This window comes from Dermacentor variabilis, chromosome 4, assembly GCF_050947875.1.
Source record: "Dermacentor variabilis isolate Ectoservices chromosome 4, ASM5094787v1, whole genome shotgun sequence".
In the NCBI taxonomy this organism is placed as follows: domain Eukaryota; kingdom Metazoa; phylum Arthropoda; class Arachnida; order Ixodida; family Ixodidae; genus Dermacentor; species Dermacentor variabilis.
This window is the reverse complement of record NC_134571.1, coordinates 21,605,346-21,633,276: the sequence shown is the minus strand read 5'-3', so window position 1 is coordinate 21,633,276 and position 27,931 is coordinate 21,605,346. Positions and strand designations below refer to the sequence as shown.

General features: G+C 49.9%; 2 protein-coding genes across 4 annotated transcripts in view; one reads left to right on the top strand and one right to left on the bottom strand.

The window, feature by feature from the left end:
• LOC142578775 (tudor domain-containing protein 3-like) overlaps positions 1-27,931 on the bottom strand; it is a 154,741-nt gene that overhangs the window by 57,212 nt on the left and 69,598 nt on the right. The gene's annotated exons all lie outside the window — the stretch shown is intronic.
• LOC142578773 (uncharacterized) lies at positions 82-25,989 on the top strand. 3 transcript variants are annotated; one of them, XM_075688336.1, is made up of 2 exons: positions 82-640; positions 22,159-25,989. In XM_075688336.1, exon 2 carries the CDS (start codon positions 22,170-22,172, stop codon positions 25,422-25,424), a length of 3,255 nt encoding a protein of 1,084 aa, XP_075544451.1. In that variant the 5' UTR covers positions 82-640; positions 22,159-22,169; the 3' UTR covers positions 25,425-25,989. The 3 variants fall into 3 exon arrangements, with proteins under 3 accessions (XP_075544451.1, XP_075544452.1, XP_075544449.1); XM_075688337.1 differs by lacking the exon at positions 82-640 and adding an exon at positions 19,365-19,814; XM_075688334.1 differs by lacking the exon at positions 82-640 and adding an exon at positions 20,603-20,732.

Below are 27,931 nucleotides of genomic sequence, written 5' to 3'. Positions count from 1 at the left end.
AATAAAAAGGAGCGCACGGCGGCGGCCCTAGCGGCGCGACGCGCACGCTACCCAAAGACTCGGGCGGCGGCAGCCAAGCGCGAACCTCCTCTCAGTGGCGACGCGGGCAGAGAACCGGCCCAACCAGTTCGAACGTCATTCCACAAAGGGCTGCGCAAGGGCCACGCAGGAGACACGCTTCCCGAACCCCCGACGGCGCTCGCGCGACGTCATTGGCAGCGACGAGCCTTCTCCATGTGCGAGGACGGATCCAGCTAATCCTGCTTGCGGCCTTCCAAATCCTCCCCACCTCCTCCTGCTGCCTCGGCTGGTTGGCGAACACAGACGGAGGACCATCCAGAACCGTGCAAGAGAGACGCGCGGCCACAACACAGCGGTCGCGACGACGAATCAGCTGCCGACCACGGGGATTACAGACGCGCCGAGGGTGACGACGACCAATGCGTGCACAGGATTATCGGTACAGCGCCCGACGAGTAGGCTGAAGAGACGTCGGCCACGACTACAGTGCCTGAACGCAACGCGAGGATGTGCTGCAGTGCGTCACGCAGCGGTCACTGTTATCCGACTGTCTGGCTAAAGCGTCGTCTTCTGGAGTACCAGTGAAGAAGCAGGACCGCTCACTTTACTGCGAGACACGGTGAGTTAAGCTTTATAAAGGCTGCCTAACAGACCGGAGCCAAGCTATGTCTCGGGTCTCGTTCGTATTAAAGCTTTCGCAACCAATATATTTATTATTACTGATGCATTTTTTTTTTGTACACAAAGTGCGGGGCCGGGATATGTGAACAGCCCAGGACTGCAGTGGCGTCAGTCTTGCGGTGCGTCACGGTACCACTGCTGATGAAAATACGCTCTGACAGCCACGACACTGCGAAAAGTCACCACTAGCGAGAGTCGCGAACCTCACCCGCGCTCTATTCGCACCGTTGCATAAGCAAAACATGAAGAGAAACGCGAGAAGTAATGAAAAACGTCGGGCGAAAAGGCGCAAACGCTATCTGGACGTTGCTCAACCGACCAGCAAGGCCACTTCACGCATGCGACGCCGGGCTGAATAGCGCCACACCAGCCTCGCTTTCTTTCCTGCCGGCGTCGTCATTGTTGCGCCGTCGGTATGCTGCTTCTGCGAACCTGCCTCGTTACGCATAAAAGAGAGAAACGTTACAGCGAAAGAAAAGAAAGAAAAACGCGTGCTTGAAAGCGCCGCTTGCATGCCGAACGAGCATTCCGTCATTGTGCAGGACGCACCAGCCAAGTCGTCTTCCCACTCCAAACCCGGCCACGCGCTTTCGAGAGCAAACGGCGGCACTCGCTGCAGAGCTTTTTCAGATGGCTGGTTCCCACATACACGTGGGCATGCGCGCGCATAGACGCGGCTAGGCGACGAGGGTGCTGCTCCCCTGCTTTCTTTTTCGGATGTTTTGATCGCTTCGGTCCTGCCACGCACGAGTCCCCTTGCCGCGCGACACGCGGTCGTTCAACGGGATCGGAGCGTCGCGGGTGGGCGTGTACGCAACGAAGCCGAAGCAGCGCGCACCCACATGCTCGACCCTGACCTCGCGCGCCTTTGTCATCAAATGCAGCATGACACGGCCGTAAGGCTTGAGACGAACAGGTCGGTGACGTCATGAAGCGTGTCGGCAGTTTCCCGTTTATCCAAAGCCTCACTGCTTTAATTCCGTAGTTTCTCAATACTGGCCACCTACTGTCCTGTTTACCGTGAGTTCTAAGCTGAATTTCAGGAGTCGGTGTCTTTGGTTTGCGGAGAACGGCGATCAGTATACGACCAACCAGTGTTCGAGTGCAGCTGGTGCATGACGTAAACGTACATAAGACTGCTTCAGACCTCCTTCATCGCGCAAGTCACGAAGCTGCGATTTTAATTGGAACCTTCTAGTGACATATGCGTACGTTTATTTTAATGACACTTGATGTTGCAGTCTATAATTTCGAACTGTTTCCCCACGAATAGCGTCATCGAAGTTCACATTCAGGGAGGTGCTTTCTCATAAGACAAATTAAATTCTGGGTTTTTAAGTGCCAAAACCAAGGTATGATTATGAGGCACGCCGTATATATATAAAGCGGGGGGACTTCGGATTAATTCAGACCACCTGGCGTTCTTTAGCGTGCATCCAACGCACGGTGCACGGGCGTTCTTGCATTGCGCCCCCATCCAAATGCGGCAGCCGCAGCCGTGCTTCGATCGTACGTCACCGGGCTTAGCAGCGCAACCGTAAAGGCACAACGGCGGGCGTGTTTGCTTCTGAATAATGATCGCTGCCAGATTATCACGACGAACAACATGTCTCCACGCACAACTCGTGCAATGCGGAGAATGTCTTCCTTTTCCACTGCGTCACGCCGAGCGACCCCAGCTATATCCTAGTGCCCGCAAATCTTGCGTAAACCCGTGAACAAAAGTATAGGCCAGGGATCCTAATTTTTTCCCTTTGTCTGTGAACGCAACTTGAAAGTAATGATTGCAGTCCAAATTTGGCATTACGAATTTTCCAGTGCACTCGTCAGTTTCCTTTTATGCGTGTTAATTACGAAGAAATTCTGTTTTTTCGGCGACCCTGTGGTCCGTATACTTTTCCTCACGGGTGTACATAACGGACTGTCCCCAACACTCATATATATATATATATATATATATATATATATATATTCACTCGCTTCTTGCAAGTTGCCACGCCGTACAGGCCTTGCCATGATAGGAGGGCTATCGAGAGAACCGTAGCTACAATTTTCGATTTCTTCGTCCCGCCGTGTTGTCGGCAAAAACGAATTCGCTGCTGGACGCAGGCTCAACTCCAGAAGCTCAAGAAAGCACTTCCTTAGGGGGATAGCTACATGTGTTTCCGTTGGAATTAACGCAATGGGACTAAAATGAACCCTGTGTCCCAAACGACGCTTGTGTTTCCCCTGGAGATTAACACCACGCAACTGAAATTGGTCTGGTTTCCACATCGTTACGTCACTGCCCCTGCGTTTCTTCGAAGCTCGAAGAGTCCTTCAAATACGAATTTCTAAGCTCCCTGTTTACCGAGTCGTAACATACAAGAACTGGGTAAACGGGGAGTTCAAAACTACCGTTCTAAACATAAGGAGAAGAAAAACGTACAGAGACGTGAAACAGACGAGAGAACGAAACCGAGAACGAGAAAACGAGAACGAAACAGCTCGGCGCTATAACCATACGGCTGCTCTAATGCAGGCGCCCCGCGCCTGGCTTTTGTCTTTCTGCGAGTCGTGGCGCCACGGTTCGTGCCACGCAGCTTCGCGGGAAGCGGAACCACGCCACGCGAGGGCGATCCACGCGAAACCCGAGGAGCCGCACACCGTGACGCGAAGCCGGAACTCCGCGGGCCGCGCAACGCGCCGCTTGTAGTATGCACGTTGCACACACTCAAACACGCGCTTGTGAGAACGCCTCGGATGGCGCCGAGCTGTCCGAGGATAAACGCCCGCAATCGAAGTTTGATCGAGCCCGCCACCGTTACACCGCCATGAGGCAAAGTGCACTTGCGAACGAAAAAGCGCAGTGAATTCGGTGCGTGATTCTTGGTGTATAGCTGGAGCTTGCTGAAAAGCATACATTTTTTTTTTTTCTGTGTGTGTCATTTTAGAGGCAAGTACGTATTTCGGGAAGTGTACACTGTCCCTGCAGATCTCAATAACATCGACGATAGCGTCTCACCTAACAATATATGACCAAATCATCCAATTAAGCCTGCGCGGGTGTTATTATTTAGGGCAAAGGGCGCCGTTTACCTTTAAAAAGCTAAAATGTGCGCCTTTAAATGCCGACGGCGACTTTTACGGCTCACTACGAGGAATAACGGTATAACAATGCGGGTTTTTGGTTTATTCGCTATGTACACGTGCTTGTCACTGTCACAACGTCGACAAAACGTTTTTCTTATGCCATTTTCTGTCTCCCGAACCATGAAAAGTCGTAGCACCGTGGGGCCGACATAAGCACGCACCGCGAGTCCCGCGCGAGTCTGCCAACGTTGACAGTTCAGCGCGTGAAAGCGAGGTGAGACGGTGATAAACCTTCGCGAGCGAACCAGTCTTCGTTACAGAAAGACCGTTCTGGACAAAATTGGCAGATACCGCGTCTATGGTAGGGCGTAAATATGGCATTGCTACCTGTTTGAGCATCCAGCGACAAAAGAAGTTCACACGATATGAAATAACGGCAAATTATGTTATTTTCTTATGCACACGGCTAGCAAGCCGCCTCCTTCGGTGACGGACAGAACTCAAGCGACCTATTCGTTAATGTCTATACTTATACCGAAATCGACTGGCCGATCTGGAATAATCTGTAGCTCTGAAAAGCGGACACTATGCGCGTTTCTTTTACCTTTTCGTTACTTTTTTTTTATCAACGGATGTCCAGTTTTAGTAGCAGATGCAATTTATACCCTCTGATAATCTATACTAAAGGAACATGCAACCTGGAGCAAATCGACCTATCAAATATGAGTCGCCATTGAGCAGTATCCTGATAGGAATGGTCTCAAATGGGACCCGGAATTCACCGCAAAAGGAGTGTACTGAGCTGCCACATACTACATACACCTCCTGGGTACAGAAAGCCAAACAGGTTGGCAGAAACTAGTATTATAGTAAATTATTTAGGACATGGGGGTGCTTCTTAGTTTCTTCATATGTTTACGGTGTATCGACCTTCAGTTAACGAAAATAATGAAGAAGGATGTCGTCGAAAACGTCACGCCAGCACCCGTTCGAGTGGCCGCTGCACTATCTGCTAACGATCGCATGACTTACGAAGGAACGTGCATACGCCGTAATGTGAAAGAAACTCGACTCTACCTCCCGCCGCAACGCAACACAGAGAGCCAACGGAGCTCAGCTATACAGTATAACGGTCGCACACTATACTGACACGCACAGAGCAACTGACGTATCGTGCCGAACGACGAGAGACTCGGAGAGAGGCACAACAAGGATGTTAAAGAGACCCGCGTTGAGGCAGGAGAGCTACACAAAAGGCACTCGGCCGACGCTGCAACTTGACCGCGCCGGGCCCTTACGAGAGTCCCCACAGTGATGCCTTCACGGCAGTAATTGACACGCAGCGGCCCGAATCGCCCCGATTCTTCGGCGGCGTACCGGCACTAATAACTCGCTGAGGCCCAAACGTGAGGCTGCAGTATCACCTATAGTACACGCGATGAAAAGCACGCAGTGACCGCATTGCAGTAGTACCGCTGTATACAAAAGCTACGTGTGGCCGCATATCACAAATAAGTTGCTGCGCTCGGCGCTGTAATCGAGGATATCTCGATTTTCTTCGTAGTCCTGTCAAGTCCAAGCATACAGGAATTTTTTTTTGTTCTTCCTATATATCTTGGTCGGCCTTATCAAAATCCGGTAGGAAATCCAGGTGAGCGGGCAGGTATGTTGACCAAGCTTCAAACTTATCACCGGGTCAAGTGTACAAACATTGTCTGGCCATTCAAGTTTCTCATGCGACACACTGGAGAGTATAATGAACATGCACAGAGCGTGATCAGAGCCAACTTACTACATCCAATACAGAGGCTACAATGGAACCTAAGCCATGGGCTAATAAGATTCATCTCTCTTCCTTCCTTCATTGCTTATTTATTTATTTATTTAATTATTTATTTATTCCGTACTTTCCCGGGGAAGAAAATGAGATGCTTAACTCATAAAGACTGGTCGCGGCTATATACAATATGCCGGATCGAAAGCGACGCATAGCTCGGACGTTTGCCTAATTCTTCCCCACATTTAAGTACAAAGCAGTTGACAAGCACCACAGGCGGAGATTTTGTCCATTTAACCTTTTTCACTCACGAAATAGATTTCGGGCATCTCGACGATAACAGCATGTACAGTCGATTCGCTACATCGTGTGGATTGAAAGCACGTTACCACTAACAAGAAACGCTAAAACAGAAGGCTTGCAACTGCGGGAGTAAATTACTAATGCCAATTCCCAGACCTGACTTGAAAGATCGGCGGGCACTCCTTTTTCTATACGAGGCCGGTGGAGCCAAACGCGACCCTGGTGCGCGCGCGTTCGGCAAACTCTCGGAAAGTGCGTGCGCCTCCTTACGTACTTTCGCAGACGCGCGACGAGATAAATCGCCGAGGGTGCGCACGCTCGCAAGCCGGCTACTACCAGGCGCGGCTTGGCAGTTACGCTCACTGCTTGACACGAGAGCCATCTGGTTAAAGTAAAAATGTCGAGTTGGCGGTGAATGATATAAATGCGTTAGCTTTACGTCGCACCTCTTTCAGGTCCCAGATTGATGATTTAAACCGCGTTCACAACTTTGCAAAGTGTTGTTCGGGAGTTCACTCGACAAATACGACCTGCCTCCTCTTCTACATCTACCACGCGACCGGCTTCCCACTTTGACACCCCTATGCTAACGCATTAAACACACACACACACACACACACACACACACACACACACACACACACACACACACACACACACACACACACACACACACACACACACACACACACACACACACACACACACACACACACACACACACACACACACACACACACACACACACACACACACACACACACACACACACACACACACACACACACACACACACACACACACACAGCACTGTCCGTTTCTCCGTCCATGAGCGAGCGTAAAAATGTATGCAGGGGATACCAATTAGAAACGCCTACGGTGACGATTCTGTTTGGTTATGCGATGTCTTACATGCAGACTGCACGCAGCACACACGCGCGCACCCATACACGCGCACAAACAAACTTAACAAATAGAGCATATAATCGTCTGAATCAATTATAAGAGCTCCATGCAACAGCGTTTAGGAGACACACATGGCGGAGCGGAGGGTGCCAAAACAGCGCAGCGCTCATTATTATTGTTAAACTTTATCGGAGCGCCATCTACATACAGAGGTATACGCGCCACCCGCAGGACCACTGAATTCAGCTGTATAGAAGCGGGGAACCTCAACAAGTGGAGCACATCGAGCGGCCCTTGTGGGAGAAAAGACGACACCCATTCCGTACGTGCTCACCTGACCGTGCAACCGCGTGCAATTTCGAGAGCAGACGACAAAAGGAGATCTGCCGGGGGCGAAAAACCATCGATGCCCGCTTGCCACGGCCCGCCTTTCCATGCCGGGCAGCGCCGAAGAGATTACGCGCGACTTAAAACTGGGTCGACGCGCGAAGCGGCAGCAGAAGGAACCGCGCGTGAGACAGTTATTTTCGGCGAACATTGGACAACGACGGTGCGGCAGCGCAGGCGGTGACGGCTATTATTCCATATCGCGCCACGGATTATGGCTCCGCGTTTTTTAAAGGTACGGCGAGGAGATAGCCGGCCGACGATTGCCAGCGTATATACCGTGTGTTCGAGGCTACAATCTGCCCCCGCGCCTGACCCGCATGTGCAACAGTTACCCTCGCAAAAGAATATTAAAGCAGGGTTCAGGCAGTAAGTCGCGTGAATAAACAGTACACGAGAACTGCTGGAATTTGTATAAATGTAAGCCCGATCCTTTACTCTCGTAAAGCGATTCTCAGGAGCCAAGTTGTGGGTATGCAATCACCCCATGTTCTTGGCGCTTTAGCTTTACAACGATGTGCCGCCACCTACACCGCGGTCGTCGACGCTCTCATCCGCTGTTCTATTCCGAAAATAAAGCGCCACGTGATTTTCTTTTTCCCCGCGCTGCCTGTCATTTGATTTCTGCGCCGAATCTGGGATTCATCGACGCGGCTGCGCCGCCACTCACTCATATATCTATCGGGCGGATAATCGACGCGAAAAAGCAGTACGTGCCGGGTCTCGACGCAGCATCTTGCCAGTGTCGGCGCTGAGACGGCAAGCGGGTCATCTTCTCGCGAGAGGGACATCGAGGTCACAATGTCCACGCGCCGCGTGCGCGATCCGAACACGCACGCACACCGCGGGTTTCGTGCAAATGACCGCGCGTGGTGACGCCACTGCAGAATGCGGTCCCGTACGGCGTTGTGTCTGTGCCGCCGCGAGAAGAAGGGGACCCAGCAGCGGACACCAAATCCACCGCGAAAAGGCTACGGCAGCAGACCGTTCAAATCGCAGCAGAGAATCTTCGGACGGTCGATTTCCGCGTGCGTACACACACGCACGGACGGCATGAAGACGTTGGGCCGCAAGGCGTTCGCTGACCCGTTGCAGTCGCGGCCGAGAAGACACGGCATGGCAGGGACGCAGGACAAAGACCGGAATGAGTGGCCAGCCAGTTTGCGCTCTTTCCCCGCACGCTCATCTAGGAACGTGAAGCGACGGTCCACCAACCGGAAGAATTCGGATGTCGTGTTGCATAGGAGAGTCGACAGGCGTAGACGAAGCTATACTGACTGACATAACAGCTGAATTCCAATGCGAGACTTGGAGATGAGGATTTATTTCATTTCTTTGCGCAGTGGCACACTCACCATCATTCTGTCGTTCTGAAAAGATTGCAGAATTATAGAAGTTTGTGCTGTAGCTTCGGATTCACCCGAAAAATACAGGACTCAACTTCGTATAGAGTAGACAACACGGACATTCTTATATAAGAAGCAACAAGAGAGATGCTCCAAACCAACCAACCGAATTGTCTTTCCTTTCTTTGAACTACTAGCCCTCGGAACAGCGACAGCGCGATCATTATCAATAAGAACAACCATAAAGGGCGATCTTGAGCGAGGAGCAAAAGTTCAGACGCCTCTGCACTATACTGGCTCCCCCCGTCACGTGTAAACGGTGTAATAAGCACAGGAGCCACAAGCCTAGAGCGGAATGCGCCTTGTAGGGTCGGTGATGCTTATCGACGACGGTCCTTCCTGCAAACATTTGAGATACTCGTCGGCGTTGCAAGCATTCCACCGATGCGATCCCCGCGCGCCGGCTGAAAATCATCAAGTCCCGCTATATGAGACGACCCCAACTGATTTCACGAGCGTATCTCTCTCTCCACATTAATACACATGATACTTAGGCGTGCAACATCAACGACTATCGAAAGTTAAACGTTAGCGAAACCAAACCAGTTACGTGCCCAGTTGAACTTGCATAGAGCTTCTATGTATACGGAAAGGCTGGCTTAATTACGCAGTGGTGTGGCCAGGCATGTAATATGCAAATGTTTACGAGCTGAGCTTCCGAAGATAAGGACCGCGCAAAGAGCGATGGAACGATGCTAGGCATAACGTTAAGAGATAGAAAGAGAGCGGTTTGTATCGGAGAGCAAACTGGAATAGCCGATATTCTAATTGACATTAAGAGAACAAAATGCAGCTGGGCAGGTCATGTAATGCGCAGGTTAGATAACCGTTGGACCATTAAGGTTACGGAATGGGTACCAAGAGAAGACAAACGCAGTCGAGGACGGCAGAGGACTGGGTGTAGCGATGAAATTAGGAAATCCGCGGGCGCTAGTTTGGCGCAGGAGAGGGGTAATTCGAGATCGCAGGGAGAAAGAAGCCTGCAATGGACATAAATTAGGCTGATATATATATATATATATATATATATATATATATATATATATATATATATATATATATATATATATACCCACACACACGCAAAGTGCGCCGTTTACTGCGACAAAACGAGTGAAATAAATATGGAAGCTTAGGCACGTGGCATAATATGCGGGAGAAGCCGCGCCACTGGCACGCAGAGACGAATGACAAGCGCGCCGAGGCGAGGCGATGGCACGCAACAATAGCGCGAATCCTATTCACGCGGGGACGTCGCCGGTGTGCGTATTACTGCACCTCACGGGCACTTCTCACATCGAGGCCAGGCACGCACTTGCTTATCAGATGGATGTCCGGCAGCTGCCGCCGCAGCACACTCAAACGGGCGTTTCTTTCTTCCATATTTTTCGTCCTTGCTCGTTGAGTCCGAAAAAGGCGCGCCTATGCCGCGCGCGCATGCCCTACATAACTTGGGAAATGGCGAGCAAGTGCCAAGCGGCGCCAACAACCCGCGGCAGCTGAGAACTTTAAAGGAAAAGGAGGGGCAGTTATTTCTCTACGAGGTATAGAGACGTACACACACGGCCAGTGCACGTGAGAATGCGCACAAACACGAGCGGCGGTGAGTCCGCGCAGCAACCGGTTCCTGTCGGCATCCGCGGTGAGCGAGCTGCGGCAGCAGACCGTGCCCAGCACGCGATGGGAAACGGCCCCGCGCGCTTCCCAGATTCGAATGACGCGGCCGCCTACAGGCCCCTCGAAATGTTGTTCGGACGCCGCCATCTTGGTTTATGTGGCATACTTCAGACTGATTGGTTGATTGATCAACTGATCGATTGATTGATATCTGAATGCGGCCACCACCGCCTGGGAGACGAACCTGCTGCCTGACATTCGATGACTAAACACCGCAAAGACGCGTGACGGTTATACGGAACCTATCGACGTACTTCTAAACGCACGGTGTTCCAGTCCTCATGTACACGGCTACGGAGTCACGTACTAATGCGTTATGTACTCTCTAGAGCTATTTCTGTGCATGTAGTTCCCTTTCAGTAATACCATTCAGCAAAACCTACCAACAGCGACTATCGTCTCTAGTTACGCAATTCTGCGCGCCCTGTCCAGAATGTTGCTCGAGCGAAATATTACAATAGAATGAAAACAGGGACGCTGCGCGACTCTTTAGATACGATGCCTGTAGTATACACATATGCTGTTTATCCATATGTCCGCCGGTGTGAATCAGGCAGTTCACGGATACGCGTTGTCGAGAAAGAAAATTGAGGCGCAATATAACTGAAGTGTACAGTGACGGTCGATCGGTGCGAACGCGCTCGCTAACACACACGGTGACGGAAGTGAACCAGCGAGCAGAGGGGCCTCCTTTCTGGGTCGCACGGCCTATTATGGTTGTTGAGCCGACGTGAAACGAGCCGGCGGCAAGGAGAAACGCAGACCCCATATGGCGACACGCAATGTGTGCGACGTCAAGGAAGAAAACAAGAACGGCACACATATGGTTTCGTTGAGACAGCTGGTGAAGGGGTGACCGGGGGGGGGGGGGGGGGCGGGGGAGGCGGCACCATGCGCGAAGCTCCGCAGAGGGGGAGGAGGGAACTGGTCCGCACGCAGTCGACACAGTGGACACTATCTGCTCTCGCTCGCGCAGAAAGCTTGGCGGACCGCGGAAGTTACAGAGAGAGCGCAATTTTCGGTTAGCCGACAGTCCTGATCACCCAGCCAGCCGACAGCTCGGTCGCGTTCTGAGCCCTGGTGTGCGACAGGGCGCAGAACTAGGGGATATACTACACGGGCCCGCGCTCGCACGACCGCCCCCCTCTTCCCCCCCCCCACACACACACGCACGCGCGCGCGCGCACTCACACACACACACACACACACACACACACACACACACACACACACACACACACACACACACACACACACACACACACACACACACAAAGAGCGTGACGCGCCTGAGTCAACTTCGCTGTCCCCGTTCGTTTCTCCCTAAGCCGAGGCCTTTCTTCTTACTTTTTTCGCACCGCAACTGTCAATGTCCTTTCGAGCCAGAAAATGCACGCATCAACGTAGCTAAGTGCACAGCTGCAAGAAAGCTGGCCAATCACACAGCGCTTCGCGACAGGAAGCGAAGCTGCGAAACTTTCGTGCGCTGTAGGTCGACGGATAATGGATTCCTCGGAATCCCGCAAGGTGCGTTTGACAGAAAACGAGAAATATCAGCTGAATTTAATCCCTGCAGCCCCATCCGCACCAGGCGAATACTTTCGTGCGATAGCACGACTGGACACGGATTGGGTGAAAGGAGGGGACACCACAGCGCATCTTTTACTCAGCCCGTTTCCAGTCGCGCTGTTGCAACTACGAAGCTATATCAACTCGCCCAATTTTCCATCCAGTTGAATACTTGCGGCCGGCGCTGAACCGCACATGTGCTTGCGTCGATGATCGACGCAGACATAAGAGAGGCAAACCAGTGCATTTATGTCCGAAGAAGAATTAATAACTGAAGTGAATGATGGACGACAAATGCACAGTGCAAATGAAACAAAACCAAAAGCCAATGACTTGTCAAGACTGGAGGTGTAGAGAGGCACATCCTCTGCGACACGGTGCTAGCGACATAGCCTTGTGTCACGTTGACCTTTTTCGGTGGCATTTAGTGTAACGTTCAACGCCGTTTAACCCGGGGCTTGACGCGTTCCCTCCTGCAATTTTAGGCCCTGTCTGCGATAATTTTACCTTTGTGCAGCACTAGCGCAACAGGCGACGCACTACAACGCTGCCGCCGCCGCTTTGCGTGCGAACTTCTAAACGAACGCGAACGGAGCTCGCCGTCGAAAAAAAAAAAAAAAGAAAAAGAAACTGGTGGCTCCCGTAATCGAGAGTAGATGTAAGTACGAAATGGCTACCGTCAAAGCAGATTGGTTGGAGACGACACTAGCCACAATCTTAAAATGGGTGCAGTGCATGTTCGCAATGGCACACCGAGTGCAGCGCGCTCAGCGTCTGTCGCTACCGTTTCTTCTTGTCGCGTCGAAGTGGTCGGCTGCAAATGCGCGGCATTAGGTAGGTGTCCACGGCGCGCCGGACGCTGCCGGCTCGGTCACGCAGCGTGGCGCCATCTTTCGAGGCGGAGCAAAACTCGCGCCAAGGAACTCGCGGACCACTGGCGTTGACAAGAGCACAGGCAGTCCTGTCTCAGCGCCTGTACCTGCCTTTTGAAAGTCCGTCATTGGAAATGACAAATAAAACTTCAGCGTACTACAAGTTACATGTTGAGTGGTGTTGTGAACAAACAGTAGGAAGAACTCGGAAGCAATATTTCTTGTAACTTGTTTGGGCAATAACTAGCGTATGTAATGCGGTCTTGTACAAACGGCAGGGGGCCACGTTTGATTGGTTTTGATTGGTTGCCCGGATGATCTAGTTTAGTTCTTGCAACGAGGCCCGTATGTTGCCGCTCCGTTCTCGTCTTGAGCGCCCGTATAACGGCCCTGGCTTCTGGCTCAAGGTCACTTGAAGGTCGACGACAACGGGAGCTAAAAGCATTTCATGCTTAAAAAAGAAAGGCCGAAGGCGTCGTCTCGCCAACGGGCACGCCTCGTCTATCACGTCGTGCGGCGGCATGCTTATATACTGCGTGCGGGAGCACGCGCGCCAAACGCAAGGTGGGTCACGCCGCCCAGCTGCTTTGCCAGCAAGCGAGAGCCTTGCGCGAACCCGGTTAGCTGGGCTGACCACGACATCCTGTCGACGACGCCTGTTGTCGTAAGCTCGAAACACAGCCATTCCCACGAGTGCACCGAACGATCGTGCAGCGGCCGACGCGGGCAACAAAGGAATTTCGAATATGGGCGTGCGAATGTTTGACAATCTTGTAACGCGAATCGAATACTTCTGTTCGTTGATGTGTCTACGGCCAAACATTTTGATGTTCGATTTATCCGAATTGTTCGATTATATATGGCCATACACACGGGGATAATACGATTAGGGGACCCTGCATGCGACGAAAGGGGCGCGCTATATGCAAAGCGCCTGTTGTAACCAAGCGACGAGGAACTGAACTAAATTTACCAATTTCGTTATTTTACAAGCAGCCAATTTGATCGAAGATACAACAGCGAGGAAAAGAAGATCAGGCGCATAAACCAACTCTCTAACGCTTATCGACGTGAAATAGTATAAGTTTGCATTTAATTTTTGCTGTTAGTCACACACACACACACACACACACACACACACACACACACACACACACACACACACACACACACACACACACACACACACACACACACACATATATATATATATATATATATATATATACACACACAAACACATGGTGTGTGTGTGCACCGCTGACAGTCAAAGACGCTGTGACTGCCCGTTCATAGCTCGCATTTGAACAGAATTACCCACATTAGAGTTGGTCGTAAGCCCGCGGACTACGAGCGCGAGAACATTCCCATACACGTCACTCAATGCGCTTTGCGCCACGTGGAATCTAGTTCGGAAACTGAAGAGACACAAACATGAACAGATTAAAAAAGAGAGAATGCCTGCTCTATAGTAAAGCTACGATGGGCTTGAAACCAACTCAAGATTTACAACAATGGGGTCGCGTTCGTTAGATTGATCCGGCTTTCTCGTACATCTGTCCCATATTTCAGCCCAATTAACATGTAAACAAACGTCTTAGACTCAAGTTTCTCCTAATGAGCAATGAACACCGCTGGCTCCTTCGTGGATTCACATGCTGCAGAGACTTCTGCCTAAAGTCGACTGTGCAACTTCTAACTTAATTTACGATGCAGTCTCTGCGGGCGGATGCGGTTAGCATTAAGCATAAAGTAATATGCACAATGGACGCGACACGGTTATTTAGTATTAATAAACATAATTAGCGCAACGTGTAATGGGTACTAAGCGTGATAAAGAACAACGGTGAAGGAACTTGCCCGCAGTACACATTCTCTTGCCCTGTTACGCCAGCGCGTGTCTCACATGCTATTATTATTTAGAAGGTATACGAACGCCAGGAAGACTAAAGACAAGGCAGACGCCTCCTATTTGGCGCTGCATCGAATTAGCGCGAGAATCACTCAAAAGGTGCCGGGTTGTTCGGCTGCGCGCCACTGCATAATTAAGAACTCTGCGCGCAATTACAAAGGTAAAGAACGCCACATAACATCTAACAGCTGCGCTAAAAGGCAGAGCAGGTCAGCCGCATAACACAAAGATTTCATATTTAGACTATACACGCCATATATACCGCGATCCCTGGCGCAACTCCCTTCTCCTCGCGTCCTACAGGGAGACACACGAGTGCTGTTCTATAACTAGAACGAAGATGACGCCCGGCAGAAAAAAAAAAAAAAAGACGAAATGCAATGATATCAAGTGCTCAGCTACAAGTCTATTGAAGAAATAAAAAAAAAGCCGAATAATATGTGCTCGTGGCAATTCACAAGCCCGAAGCACGCTTACGTAGAGCAACAAATGATCGTCCATTACCTTGTAGCGGTATTTCCCCAGACAGTCGCACAGCAATCTTGGCGACACGATTGCCTTGCTTGTTTCTGCGCGTCGGAGAACGACGCCGGGTATGACGAAATCGTTGCTACGCGCGCCGATAGCATATGCGGAAAGCACCTCAGCCGACCAGATCAACTCGCAAGACGAGCGCAATTTGGAACATTATGTAATGAAAAAAAATTTCCCCAGAAATCGACACAATTTCACAAGACTTGAAAATTAACAATGCGTCCAAAGGTTGCTCTTTCCGTGAATTAAAAGAAGGCATACGCGGTCAACGAAACAGGGACGACCGCAGATGAAACGCGCCGATCGCGCTGCTACTTTGCATAATATACGTTTTCTCTAAACTACACTTTTCTTCACCATAACGTTTTTTCTTTTTTTTTTTCGAGTTCATTCTTCGGATTTGGCATGGTTACAAATACAAATGTTCGTGATGTCATTCGTTCGACACACAAAACGCCGCAGGAAAGTTGAAGAAAAAACAAAATTATGTGACGCTGCTTACTCAGGCAGCTAAAAAAAAAGCAAGGGAAACATAAGAAATGAGAAAAAAATAGCAGGCGACTATTTAGGCGAAACTGTGTGAAGCTACCTGCTACGATAACAGTATATAATAATATGTTATCCTCAGACGTTTGTGACAGCATTGCAAAGCGAATAAGCAGCCTAATTTACTAATTTCGAAAAATCTTGCACTTTACTGTTACCAAGAAAGGAGTGAAGGACGAGCTATTGCAGCTAGGACACCGTGTGTCTGAGAACTGCGTGGGAAACCGGGTCGACAAAGCACAGAACGTGCACGCGCGGACCCGCACACACACGAACACGCAAACAAAGCTGCGCGAATGCGTCTGAAGAGCGGACAGCGCTACACGAAACAAACAAGGGCAACGGCATTAAGACGCGCGCCTCACGAACACGCTTGGGAATCCCGTCCAGCGCGGCATTCTTCGCGGTCTCCCAGCGACGTCGCGCGCCGCTCCAGCCGCGTGGGTCACTAGGTTATAGGCGCGCTCGCACGACGAAGACGGCGACGAATCGTCGAGTCAAACAGGACACGCGGATTCGGTAGTGCCACCCGGACGGCTTCCCCGCGCTTTCTGCCGCCGGCTCATAAGCGCCCTTTGTCTTCGAGGCGGGAAAGAAGGAGCGAGCAACGACGCCGCGGGCCTATCAGGCGCCCCAGAAACGAGCCGAAGAGGCAGCATCCGTAAACGTGTGCGCATCTGGGCCCCCACCATCACACCTCGAGGTGCCCGCGGCGGCGAAGACTCGAGAGGGCCGTTACGTGACCCGCTTCTGGCGAGAAAAAGGGGCGACCGCGCTGATGCAGGTCGTACGCTTGTACGGCGACTCGGAGACCCGTCGGGACGACGAGTCCGCTCCGCTCTGCGCTAGCGCAGGGAACCCTATGCCACTGCCCCTTTCCAAGAGGTTCACGTTGCACACTCGGTGGTGACGTAATTAGGAGGGCGAGCGAAGCGAATATTCGAGAGCGTTAGCTTGACGCAGACGTGTACAGAGATCCCAAGCACGCCTGGTTAAGAGTGTAGAATATGTGTGGCCCCATGCTTGACGCGACTTGTGAGATCTGTGGTCTACGGGTACTCCAGCAATACGGAAAATAACGTGCAATATGCATTGGCCTGCGTGGTTCAAGGAACGGCGTTCAGTCTGGTTGCTTTTGAAAGACAAGCACTGTTTCTTCAAAAGTAAGACTGACGCTAGCGAAGAGAGAACAGGCCTCGCATGGTGGAAATCCCACAAGCTGCCGCCTCACGCAGGAAGCATCCACGATTAACCGGCGGGGCGCCTGCGGCAAGCACGGAAATGTACGTATATACGTGGAAAAACGCGAAGAGCGTCGCCTCTGGTCCTATCCGCGATTTTCAACTCTCCCGCCAGACTTCCCCTTCTACGACGAATGTCTGCCGGCGAAAACCCCTCCTCGCCCGGAGAATCCTTTTGCTCCCGCCCGCCTGCTCTGCGAGAAGCCGCCGGCCATCGGAGTTGCGTCTCCGGCGGCATGCATGCGCGCCTCGCCTCCCACAATACTGGAACTCGGCCAACTCGTTTGCATCGCAAACAAAACTGCTAGCGTATCGTAAATAATCTCGGGTCATCTTGACCTTTACATCACCGCGTAGTACCCTCACGCACGCACAGACGTACTCGTATAGTGCAAAGAGCCGCTGCTATAAGGTCGTGCGCTCACACAGGCGATGGACGAACTCGACTCTTGTTTTCCCTTTCATATCGCTGCCGACCATGCAGACGAAACCGGAAACCTCGCAAGCGCGCTCGCCTGACCACCGCACTCGATGGGATCAACTAGGGCTGAGGCTATCGCGCCGCATAAACGGACCCCCCCCCCCCCCCCCCCCCCCCGAGCCGACTCTCTTTTTCCCGTTCTTCAAAGTCGCAGCTGGAACTCGTAATGGATACGCGCACCACACTTGTCGGTGAAGAGCGCAACGCCGATTTTGACCCACTACATGAGGTCAACAGCATTTGCTTGCGAAATGCTAAACTGTGTTTCCGGATAAGGCGATACTCCTATGCAAACAAGTCCCATGTGCGCTTCCTTCAAACAGAAGCAAACAGCCGTCCTCCGATGTATCGAACGAGCGGGAGGGAGACTAGGACTGATACTGCTGCTGAGAAGTGCACGCTCGAGTGTCTCAAAACACGCACACTGTAGACATGGCTTCAAAGAAACTACCGGGTCTAGCAGTTTCTCCTCGCTGCCTTCTGGGTCCAGTAGCCCCCGCAAAGGGATCGCTTAGCAAGGTCAGCAGCGCTCGGAGTTTTTCGCAACGGGGACGAAGCCAGACGGCGCGCTTGATGTCAGACCGCCAGACCAGCAAGTCTAAGTTGCCACTGCTATCGTCGGCGAGCGTGTGCTATGAGGCTTGTTTACCAAGGAGGCTACTCAAAGGTCTGTGGCCCCGCAACGCCAGATCCCTTCTTAACGCGACAGATATGATTGAATTCGCAGCGCTGTATAAGCCTTTCCTCCGTGCAAACGAAACAGGTGAGCCCAGATTGGCACCGTCACACTCTGTCTTACTGAACTGGCGAGTGCACGTGCACATGATGCCGTGTGATTAGCTAATCAACAAAGTTCCAGTAATTAAAATTTCAGTCATTCACTTTTAGAGCTCACGTAGCAATTGCGAGATTGGAGCCGGGCAGTAATGAAGTTATATCCATTTAGCGAAAATACATGTGCTTAGCACCAATTTCCTTAAATGAGTCCTTAAGATACGTTTGAAATGTATAAATGTTCCAAGTAATGCATATCAGAATTACATTTATCCACAGTGCTAATATAGCTGAACCAATTTTTTAATAAATCATCTGGTCCTAGTACGCTGTCCCAGCCTATGGATGATCACTTTTTTTACATTTGCAATAGTACGCACCCTTACGCTGGCCATGACATAGGCATAGATCACCAGGCTCGATATGCAGACCGGAAATTCTGAGCTTCACCACAGCAGGGCGTGGGCGTTGGGCAACTTCCGCGCTGTCAGGAATGCGTTCTGCCTCCATTAAAAGCTGTCACGATTGGTTGCAGCGGCTGCCAGCACAACACACTGTCCATGGTGTCAAGACACCACTTCGGGGTATTTTCCTTTGTTATAGACTATGTAACCGTGGCAGCGTTCATTAAGAACAAAAAGGAAGCTCAAAATCTGAGTGTGACTGGCCAACGGACTGGCCAAAAGAACATGCATACACATAGTAACCAACCTCCAAAAAAAGAAACGAAAAAAAAAAGCCTGTTGCTTTTTTTTTTTTCTTCATATGGCAAGAACCACTCGCTCGAGCATACAAATGCGAAGTAGCTCCGTCACATACGTGTCAGGACATGTCCATTTCTGGGCGGAGGGACAGCGTGGTGCCGTTTACACAGCCAACAGACGACAGGCAGCTTCCTGTGTTCGGCTGTCAAACGCGAATGCGGGCAGTCTCTGCTACTTACGTACGTATGAACGAATAAGAACTCTGCAATGACAGAGGCGACACGCTAAAGTTTCTACTTTCGTTTGCTCGTTCGTGGTGTGCACGTTCTTCGCTCGCTTCAGTCACGCTTCTGTCCAAGGCCGCAAAGCAGCGTTGCCCCCAAACGTGGCCGCATTAGGGCCCACTCGACCGCCCGAGAGGCGCGCGGACTCGCATCACATTCGCGCAGCAGCAGCAGCAGCAGCGTATCACCGCGTCGCCGCGATGGAACCGGGCAAACGACGACGAGGCGTTCCAATACCTCCCAGGCACGCGGCACACGTCTGCCCTGGCGAGGGCGAGCGAGCCACCCGCCAGACAAGAACGCATTCGCTTTCCAGGCGGGGTCGCAATCGTCTCTCGTACGCGGAACACGTTGGCAGCGCGCCCGCCGCAACTGCCACCACCACCGCCGCCATCGCTGCTACGGCAGAAGCAGCAGCAAGCGGGCCGTGGAGATGCGCCCAAGGGCGTAGCCGAATCTCGGGTCCATGCGTCTCTCATTGCGCGGCAGGCCATCAGCGACAGTCGTTTGCCGCCGCTCGACGACCTCTTGCCTGGTAGCCGAGTGCGCGCACGGCGCAGATTTTTTCCCCGACCGCCTCTTTCTAAGCCAGATCATTGGAGGGAACACAGCAGCATCCGGCGGACGCGCGGACCAAGCCATCTAGCCCTGGGCTTCGAACGGCGAGGTAATTTTCGCTCGTGAGTGCGGTGCTCCTGAATGGTGTCCTGCGGAAGTCGGGTGCTTTGTGCCACGGGCTGGGAAGGGAAAGCGAGGGGGGGGGGGGGCAGCGGCGGACAGGCGGTGGACAGACGACGCATCGTGGCGAGACTGGGTGCTATTTGAACATCCTGCGCCACACCGGGCTCTTCCACTGAGCCTCTTCACAGCCGCCGATTAGAGGCTACAGAAAAAGGAGAGGGGGGGGGGGGAGGCCATCGGGGAAGTCTGGTCCAGGTAGTACTGGGGGATTTCCCGCTCGAATCTTGCTGACAGACGGCGCGAAGCAGTGAAATACTATACCGCGAAGTGGCGCATCTTGGATCGCGCAAAGATCTTGCCTGCAGACTCATAGTCACGGGAGGGAGGCATTCTGTGCCAACAGTCGCGCATCCAAGTTGCTTGCCGGTTGTACATTCAATCCGACGCACCGCCGAGCTTTGTAACAAGTGACTGAGAGAACGTCATGACAGGATGCGCTTTTGAATAGGAGCGTAGATGCCACAACGAAAGGTTAGACATTTTAAATGTATGTGGAGCAAGCTGAGGGCTCATGTGCATTATGATGAAGCACCCGTCAGATCGATGTGCCACCTGGTACATTCTGCATAATGCCTTTTCTTTTATTTTCTACCCACCATTTAAAGAAAAAGAATAAATTATGCGGCATTACGTGCCAAAACACGATCTGATTATGAGGCATGTTGCAGCGGCGGACTCCGGATCAATTTTGACCACCTGGGGTTCTCTAACATGCACTTAAATCTAAGTACATGGGTGTTTCTGCATTTCGCCCCCATAGAAATGTGGCCGCCGTAGCCGGGATTTGATCCTGCAACCCCATGCTTAGCAGCGCAACACCAAAGCCACTAGGCAACCATGGAGGGTAAGCCATTTTCACTCAACCAGATTTGCGCTAGTGCTCCCTCGTTATGTCGACTACAACATGTCGCATATGGGACGGCAATAATCTAAAGAGGCGACTGCTCTAGTGCAGAACAGGCCCTTATTTTCACGTGGCCTATCATATGCCTTTAACATAAATATGAACTTTTGTAAATACCGGAGGCTCCGAAATATAAAAAGGAACTGAATGGCTGTTAATGTAAGCCGGCAATTTGCTGACTAAGTGGAGCACTTAAGGCGACCTCTTCAACAAACGTAGGTGCTACAGGCGGTCATCTGCACTCAAAGTGGCGATACCTGATATTGAGGGTGCGTGCTCAGTGTTCCCGTGTCTACATGAACACAAGTGCAATGGTACCAAAAGCATGTGTAAGGAAAAAGCCATTCCTTTCGTATTTAAACAAAAACGCATGCACAAAATTCATGTGCAACATCACCTCTTGAACAGCATACTATGCACGATACAGGTGCAAATTATTTCTTTCTTTCTTTAAAAAAGTGGGGAAAGGGGGGGAATGATTTATGCAGAGGAGCCTAAACACTTAAAAGGCAAGAGAGAGTGGAGCCTGCTTAAGGCTCGTTTTACACCTTGATACATGTTAAAGGGCCACTAAAGAGAAACAATGGATCATTGGAGATTTGCAAGGTATTCTTGAAAAACTCTACTTTTGTTGATTTCGCTGTAGTTAGAAGAGAAAATGACTTATATTTTCATTTTTGATTTTCATGCCGAGACACCATGGATACATCAATGTGACGTCAAGGATACCAAAGTGTCTTTTCTTATTTAGGCCTTTCAGTAAAAATTATTGAAAGTCAATATGGTAAACCATTTGCAATTGTAGAAAACAATGTCGACCATTTTCACCCGAGCAGATGACATCAAAACTCATGATGTCACGGTGTGCTGGTGCGGGAATTTTGAGGCGGTGGCACCACATGCCTTCGTCCTCCCATCTTTTCTGACTTATCAAGCATCCTCTCGCGATAAGAGTGCTTTTTTTGGTATTGTGGAATTTTCGCTTTAGTGTCACTGTAAGTTTGTTAAAATAATCGTTGTAGTGCTAATGATGGCACTGACTTTACATGCAGACAAAATTAATCAGAAAGTACAGCGAAGATGCATAACATTCTCACGTTAAGGGGGCGAAATTGCATATTCCAATACAGCAAATTCTTCATCTTAGCGAAGCTAACGTGCTTGTCTTGGCAGTATAGCTGCTGTTTTCATTTCCTTGTGGGCCAAATGTCTTCTCACAACGTGTCTGACGTTCCCAGCGTTCGTTAAAAATATGCACATGCTTGGAGATGGCACTGACAAAGGTCAATCCAGCCACAGAATAGGTTGCGCCATATTTGTCTGTCTATACCACTAGAACTCTCATTGTTTCTCCTCTCTGGCGCAGGTGGCCCCAGCATGCGTCATGGCCGGCATTGGAAGGGATTTATGCGCGCTTTGCTTCCGGCACTGGCGGCCTGGCTGCTGCTGCTTCTAGTCCTGCCGGACAGTGCACGCGGCCGCCACTGCAACAATGTGCCGCGTGTGCCGGGCTACATGTGCGACTGCGACTCGCGCTTCGGCCACGATGACCTCGGGGGCTGGCACCTGTCCTGCTACGATGCACAGGCCAATGAACCACAGCAGGCGTTCGTTGTTGAGTACGCCATCAATGACATCGTACGTGTGCAGTGCGACACTGCGGCCCCATACCAGGCGGCATTCTTCCAGAACTTCAGCGTGAGTGAGGTGGAGCGCTTCTCCTTCAGCTACTGCCCCATGCCAAACGGTTCATTCGCCCAAGTGCTTGAGGGGCTGGAAGTGACATCGTTGCAATTGATCAGCTGCCAGATAGGTGACACACTGGATGCCCGGCTTTTTGAAGGCCTCAACAAGCTCAAAAGGCTCACTGTAACCGGGAGCAAGGACCTGAGGTTCATACCGGACGATGCGTTCACCAACCTCACCACACTTGTAAACCTTGAGCTCAACAACAACGCACTCGAAGATCTCCCCGAGAAGGTCTTCTGGCCGCTCAAGAACATGACCAGCATCCAGCTGGGCAGCAATGTCCTGCAGAGCCTGCACTCTAGTCAGTTTAGGGGTCTCGACAAGCTCATCAGCATTTACCTCTACAAGAACAACCTTACTGTGCTTCCCCAAGGAATCTTCACCAACCTGACATCAGTGAAGAATCTCGACCTCCTGCTTAACAGCCTGACCAACATCACTGACAAAGATCTTGCTGACCTAACTGGCATAGAGAATCTCAAGCTGGGTGGGAACCCCTTCACAATGCTGCCAGACACCCTGTTTAAACACAACAGGCTGTTGGGAGATTTAAACCTCAGTGTCCTCAACAAATTGGGATCCCCACCTGAGCGGCTCCTCACAGGATTGAGCAGGTTGGAGAATATCACACTTCTAGACTGCAATTTTACAAGCATTCCAGAGAAGTTTTTTGCATATGCAGGAAATATGAAGAACATTCGAATGGTGAACAACAGACTCACGTCATTACCTGCAAACTTGTTCAGGGAGAATACAAAACTTCTAAACTTGGACCTAAGCTATAATGACCTCACCGAGCTGCCATTAACAGTGTTTGAAAAGCAGTTTGTCCTAGAGACACTTGTCTTTTACAGAAACAATTTCGTCACACTAAAAGCAGGCCCTTTCGACAACTTGATTAGCCTGAAAGTGCTTAGTTTTGAGTACAACTTTATAGAAAGCATTGAGCAGGAAACATTCCAAAGGCTACAAAAGCTGGAGGATCTGAAGCTAGGAAGGAACAAGTTAAAGATGCTTGAAGGAAATGCTCCTTTTGGTCTAAACAAGAAGCTCAGACGAGTTGACCTTTCAAGAAACAAACTTATTCAGTTCCCAGACATCAACTGGGACATTTATTTGGCCTTGGAGAAGCTCAACCTTGACTACAACAACATAACTTACCTGAGGGTGCCAAACCTCATCTCTACAAGCACAGAAGTTTCTTTGCGTTTCAACAAAATAAAGGCTGTGCAGGTCACAGAACTTGAAATCCTAAAGAAATATGAGACCAGAGAAAAGACCTACAATACTGACACAGCATCAGAGCATTACTACCATTTAGATGGAAATCCCTTTGAGTGCAATTGTCAGCTCTATGACTTCATCAAGTACTTGTCTGAAAATAACCAGAAGGACATTGCACTGTTCAAGAACTCTCCAGCTTATACTTGCGAAAGCCCAAAAGTACTAAAAGGGAAAAATCTCTTGGATGTTGACCTTGAACAACTCACATGTACAATTAAGGAGGGCTGCCCAGATGAATGTACATGCTACTTTCGGCGGATGGACTACACCACACACATGGACTGCAGACAGGGCAACCTTACCTCCCTTCCATTGATTTCACCACCGAACACAAATATTCTCTACTTACAAAACAACCAGATTTCAACTATTGAGGACCTTAACTCTCAACAGTGGGAAAACTTGACTGAACTGCACCTCGACGACAACGACTTAAGGGTATTTGATGCAAAGAGACTTCCACGCCGACTACATTATCTTTCTCTGACCAACAACAGCTTGCGCTCCATGACGCCAGAACTTATGGCTATGTTCGCCAACAGTTCTGCAACTCTCAGCCTGTCGCTCAGTGGCAACCCATGGACCTGTGACTGCTCCACTTTTCCCTTCAAGGTCTGGCTACGTGGGCATGTCTACATGATAAAGGACTACCTGGACATTGCATGTGGAGAAAAGATAAGCATCAACAATACCTTGGCACTGTCCTACATCAATGAGATACCAGACTCTGTATACTGCCCAACAGACTACAGTGCACAAAGGAAGCAATTAGCAGCTGTATCGGTGATCTGTGTGGTGCTTGCGGTGCTTCTTGTGGTGGTGTTGATCCTCTATTACAGAAACCGTCAGACCATCATCGCCTATGTCTACATCCACTTTTACAATGTGTTTGTGTGTGTCTTCAGCGAAGAGGACCTGGATGAGGACAAAACATATGATGCATTTGTATCATACAGCAGTGCTGATCGTGATATTGCCATGGCACTACTCAACAGCCTGGAAACCAACGAAGAGAAGTTCAAGCTCTGCATTCATGAGCGTGACTGGCTGCCTGGTTACAACATCAGCTGGAACATTGTCAACTCCGTGCAAAACAGTCGCAGAACCATCCTTGTGGTATCCAAGGACTTTCTCGAAAGCCTCTGGTTTCAAGTGGAGTTCCATACAGCCTACTACCAGATGCTAGAAGATCGGGTGGACAGGCTTATCGTGATTGTCCGTGGTGAACTGCCGCCAAAAGAAACGCTCGACAAAGAGCTCAAGTTCTTGCTCACCACGAAGACTTATCTCATCTGGGGTGAGCGCTGGTTCTGGGAGAAGCTTAAATATGCAATGCCACATCGAAAGCAGGTTCCACCAACTAATAAACTGGCCATGAGGAACCGGCCAAACACTGCAATGGTCAAAACTGTTGAGGAGCAAATTGCAAACCTCACAGCTGGCCAAAAGCAAGAAAAAGCAAGAGAAAAGCAGGATGAGCCAGAAGAACCCCCAGTTAGGATAGAAAACAACAACCAGGACCAGACTAGTGTAGTGGCACCTCCAAGAAAGACGCTGCGAGGTCTTGGAACCCTTGAGCCTAAAGTGCAGCCTGTGTGAAAAGATGCTCATTTTGACCGATGCCAAAGTGAGAAAGGAGAAAACATAGAAACATAAGATCAGGGACTTATGCTTACTTTTTGGAGTGTTAACTCCCTCAACAGAAAAGTGAACTCTGTATGTGAACTGCAAGATGAGGTGGTACAATTTGTTTGCTGTGACCTAGACAACCTCACTCGCTACCTGTGCATCAACTGCGTGTTTGTGTGTGTGTGTGTTTGTGTGTGTGTGTGTTTGTGTGTGTGTGTGTGCGTGTGCCGAGTACCATGAAATGTGAATGCAATTCACAATGGTGCTGTAACAGTGCTTGGTGTTCATCATGGGAAAGAACACACAGACGGTGCCCCATGTTTATAAAGGACAGTATTACCAGCACGTCATGAACAGGAAGTGCAATGGTACCTGCATGTGAATGTAAAGCAGTGTACAAAGTCAACTCACTAACCACGAGGTGGTTGTAAACATGTGCTGAATACTCAGACTTTCCATGTCCAAAGTCACTGTATGTGTAAAAACAATAACACTGACATAAAACCCTCCTTAGTGAGCTTCTTTATGCCATGAATCACTGTATGCGTATTTATGATCCTCAATGTTTATCAACTATGAATGTGTGACAATATACCATAAGCTGTCAATGTAGAATGCTAAGCATAAACAAGGGGCAAACTTATTTCCGTTGAAACGTCCCCCTCCTGTTCAAATGACACAAATGATAACCCACTCGTAAACTCACTGAACACTGAAGAGGTGCTGTGCTACTGTTACTGCTGATGCAAGACACACAGCAATGCTAAGAAGAATGGGTGGAGTAGTAGAAGACAATACACCAGAGGGATATAAATTAGCCCTGTGCTTAACAATGACACAGAAAGATACCACATACTTAGTCACCTTTTATTTTAGCAAGCCTATAGATTGTTTGGTTTTTAACCTTAATTGTATTTAATAGACCACAGTGAGGGCAAACAATGAGCAAATGTCATTGGGAACAATTTGTTTACTGAGAAAAGTCAACTGTGGAAGTAAGGAAGTAGTCAGCCTTTACGCTTGCACTATATTTGGAATGTAATTCATATTGCATTGAAATGAACAAGCCATGTCACAATAACATATTTGCTCATTACCTTGAGCAGCACTTTCCACTGGCGACCCCGGGGAAATGACTAGGGCAGGTCTTTTGATGCCAACGCTCCCCCCAAATTATTGTATAAATGTAGACAGACAGGAACTGCATTAAAAAGTGGGCCCAATTTTCTTTGTAGTTCAGCATAACAAAACAGATGTGCGGCAAGTTATCAGAGGACAAGAACTCATCCGAAATCCAACATCTCTCACGAGATAACTACATTCCTTGGAAAAAAAATTTGAGAGTTCGCATAACACATAGAAAAAAAAATACAGTGACGTGAAACGTCCAGCTGTCAGCAAGGTGTATGCTACAGCTGCAAGACATAGCACATGGATTAAGGTGCATGTCAGGACTGTTGTATGAAGAATGAACCTTTCACGCCTATACGCCTAGTGCATCGCCTATAGAGGTGCCACAGATAGCCCCCTAGCGGGTGCTTCCAACACTACGCGCGGGATCAGTAGCAGATGACAGCCCTTTGCAGCAAGGATGGCGGAAGTTCACGGCTGCAATTTCTCCTTTGTTCGGGTGCCAGACTGCTTCTTCTGCAGTGACAGCTGTAGGTAAGGCGCTGATTTCTTTGGGAGTGGGTATGAACATGATGTTACCGGTTTTTGGGGCAACATAGCCCACATACATGCCAGGTGCATCCCGCAGACAAACGCCATGAACCCCATTTACATAAAGTGGAGCTCATGTTAACTAGCTGATAAATTTTGTTGAGTAATGCAGTGTCTCGATTGTTTTCTTTTTCTACCCTTGCCGCAATGCTGCTTCTGTACCTGAATAATAAGCATTCGTCATATCAAACAAATCTGCAGGGTGCGATGTCTGCAAGTGCCGTTGTGATTTTTCTGCTGAAGAATACATGTGACATCACTGAGTAAGTGCAGTCAAAGTCACCTGAAGAAGAATAATTCCGAATTTATTGATGGAAACGCATACACTAGTCAACGAAGACGCCCAAAGCACAGGTTAATAGAAGTGCGCGTTAGCAGTGTACCGTTGATGCAATTCTGCTGCATATGCCGATGAACTGCCGTTCCCGCTGCAGTTTTTGCAATTTTAAATTCCCCTAAGGAGCTGCTTGGAAACATACAAAGCTAAAGTCTGACTAGCTTTTCAGTACATTTTTTTAAATGTTACTAGAGAGAGCTGCCGCATTATATATTTAAAAGCAGAGCAGTGCCAGTCAAAGTAGATGAGCACTGATGGCAAGGCCGGGTTTAGTCCTCTGCGGCGTAAGCATAATAAGAAAGAATTCAACTTGAGTACAAAATTCACATGCAAGAAGGAACTACAATGTGAAACAAACAAATCGCTTGGTGTGTTAAGTCTGCTCAGACAGCATCGAGGTGTGACGACTTCCCAAACT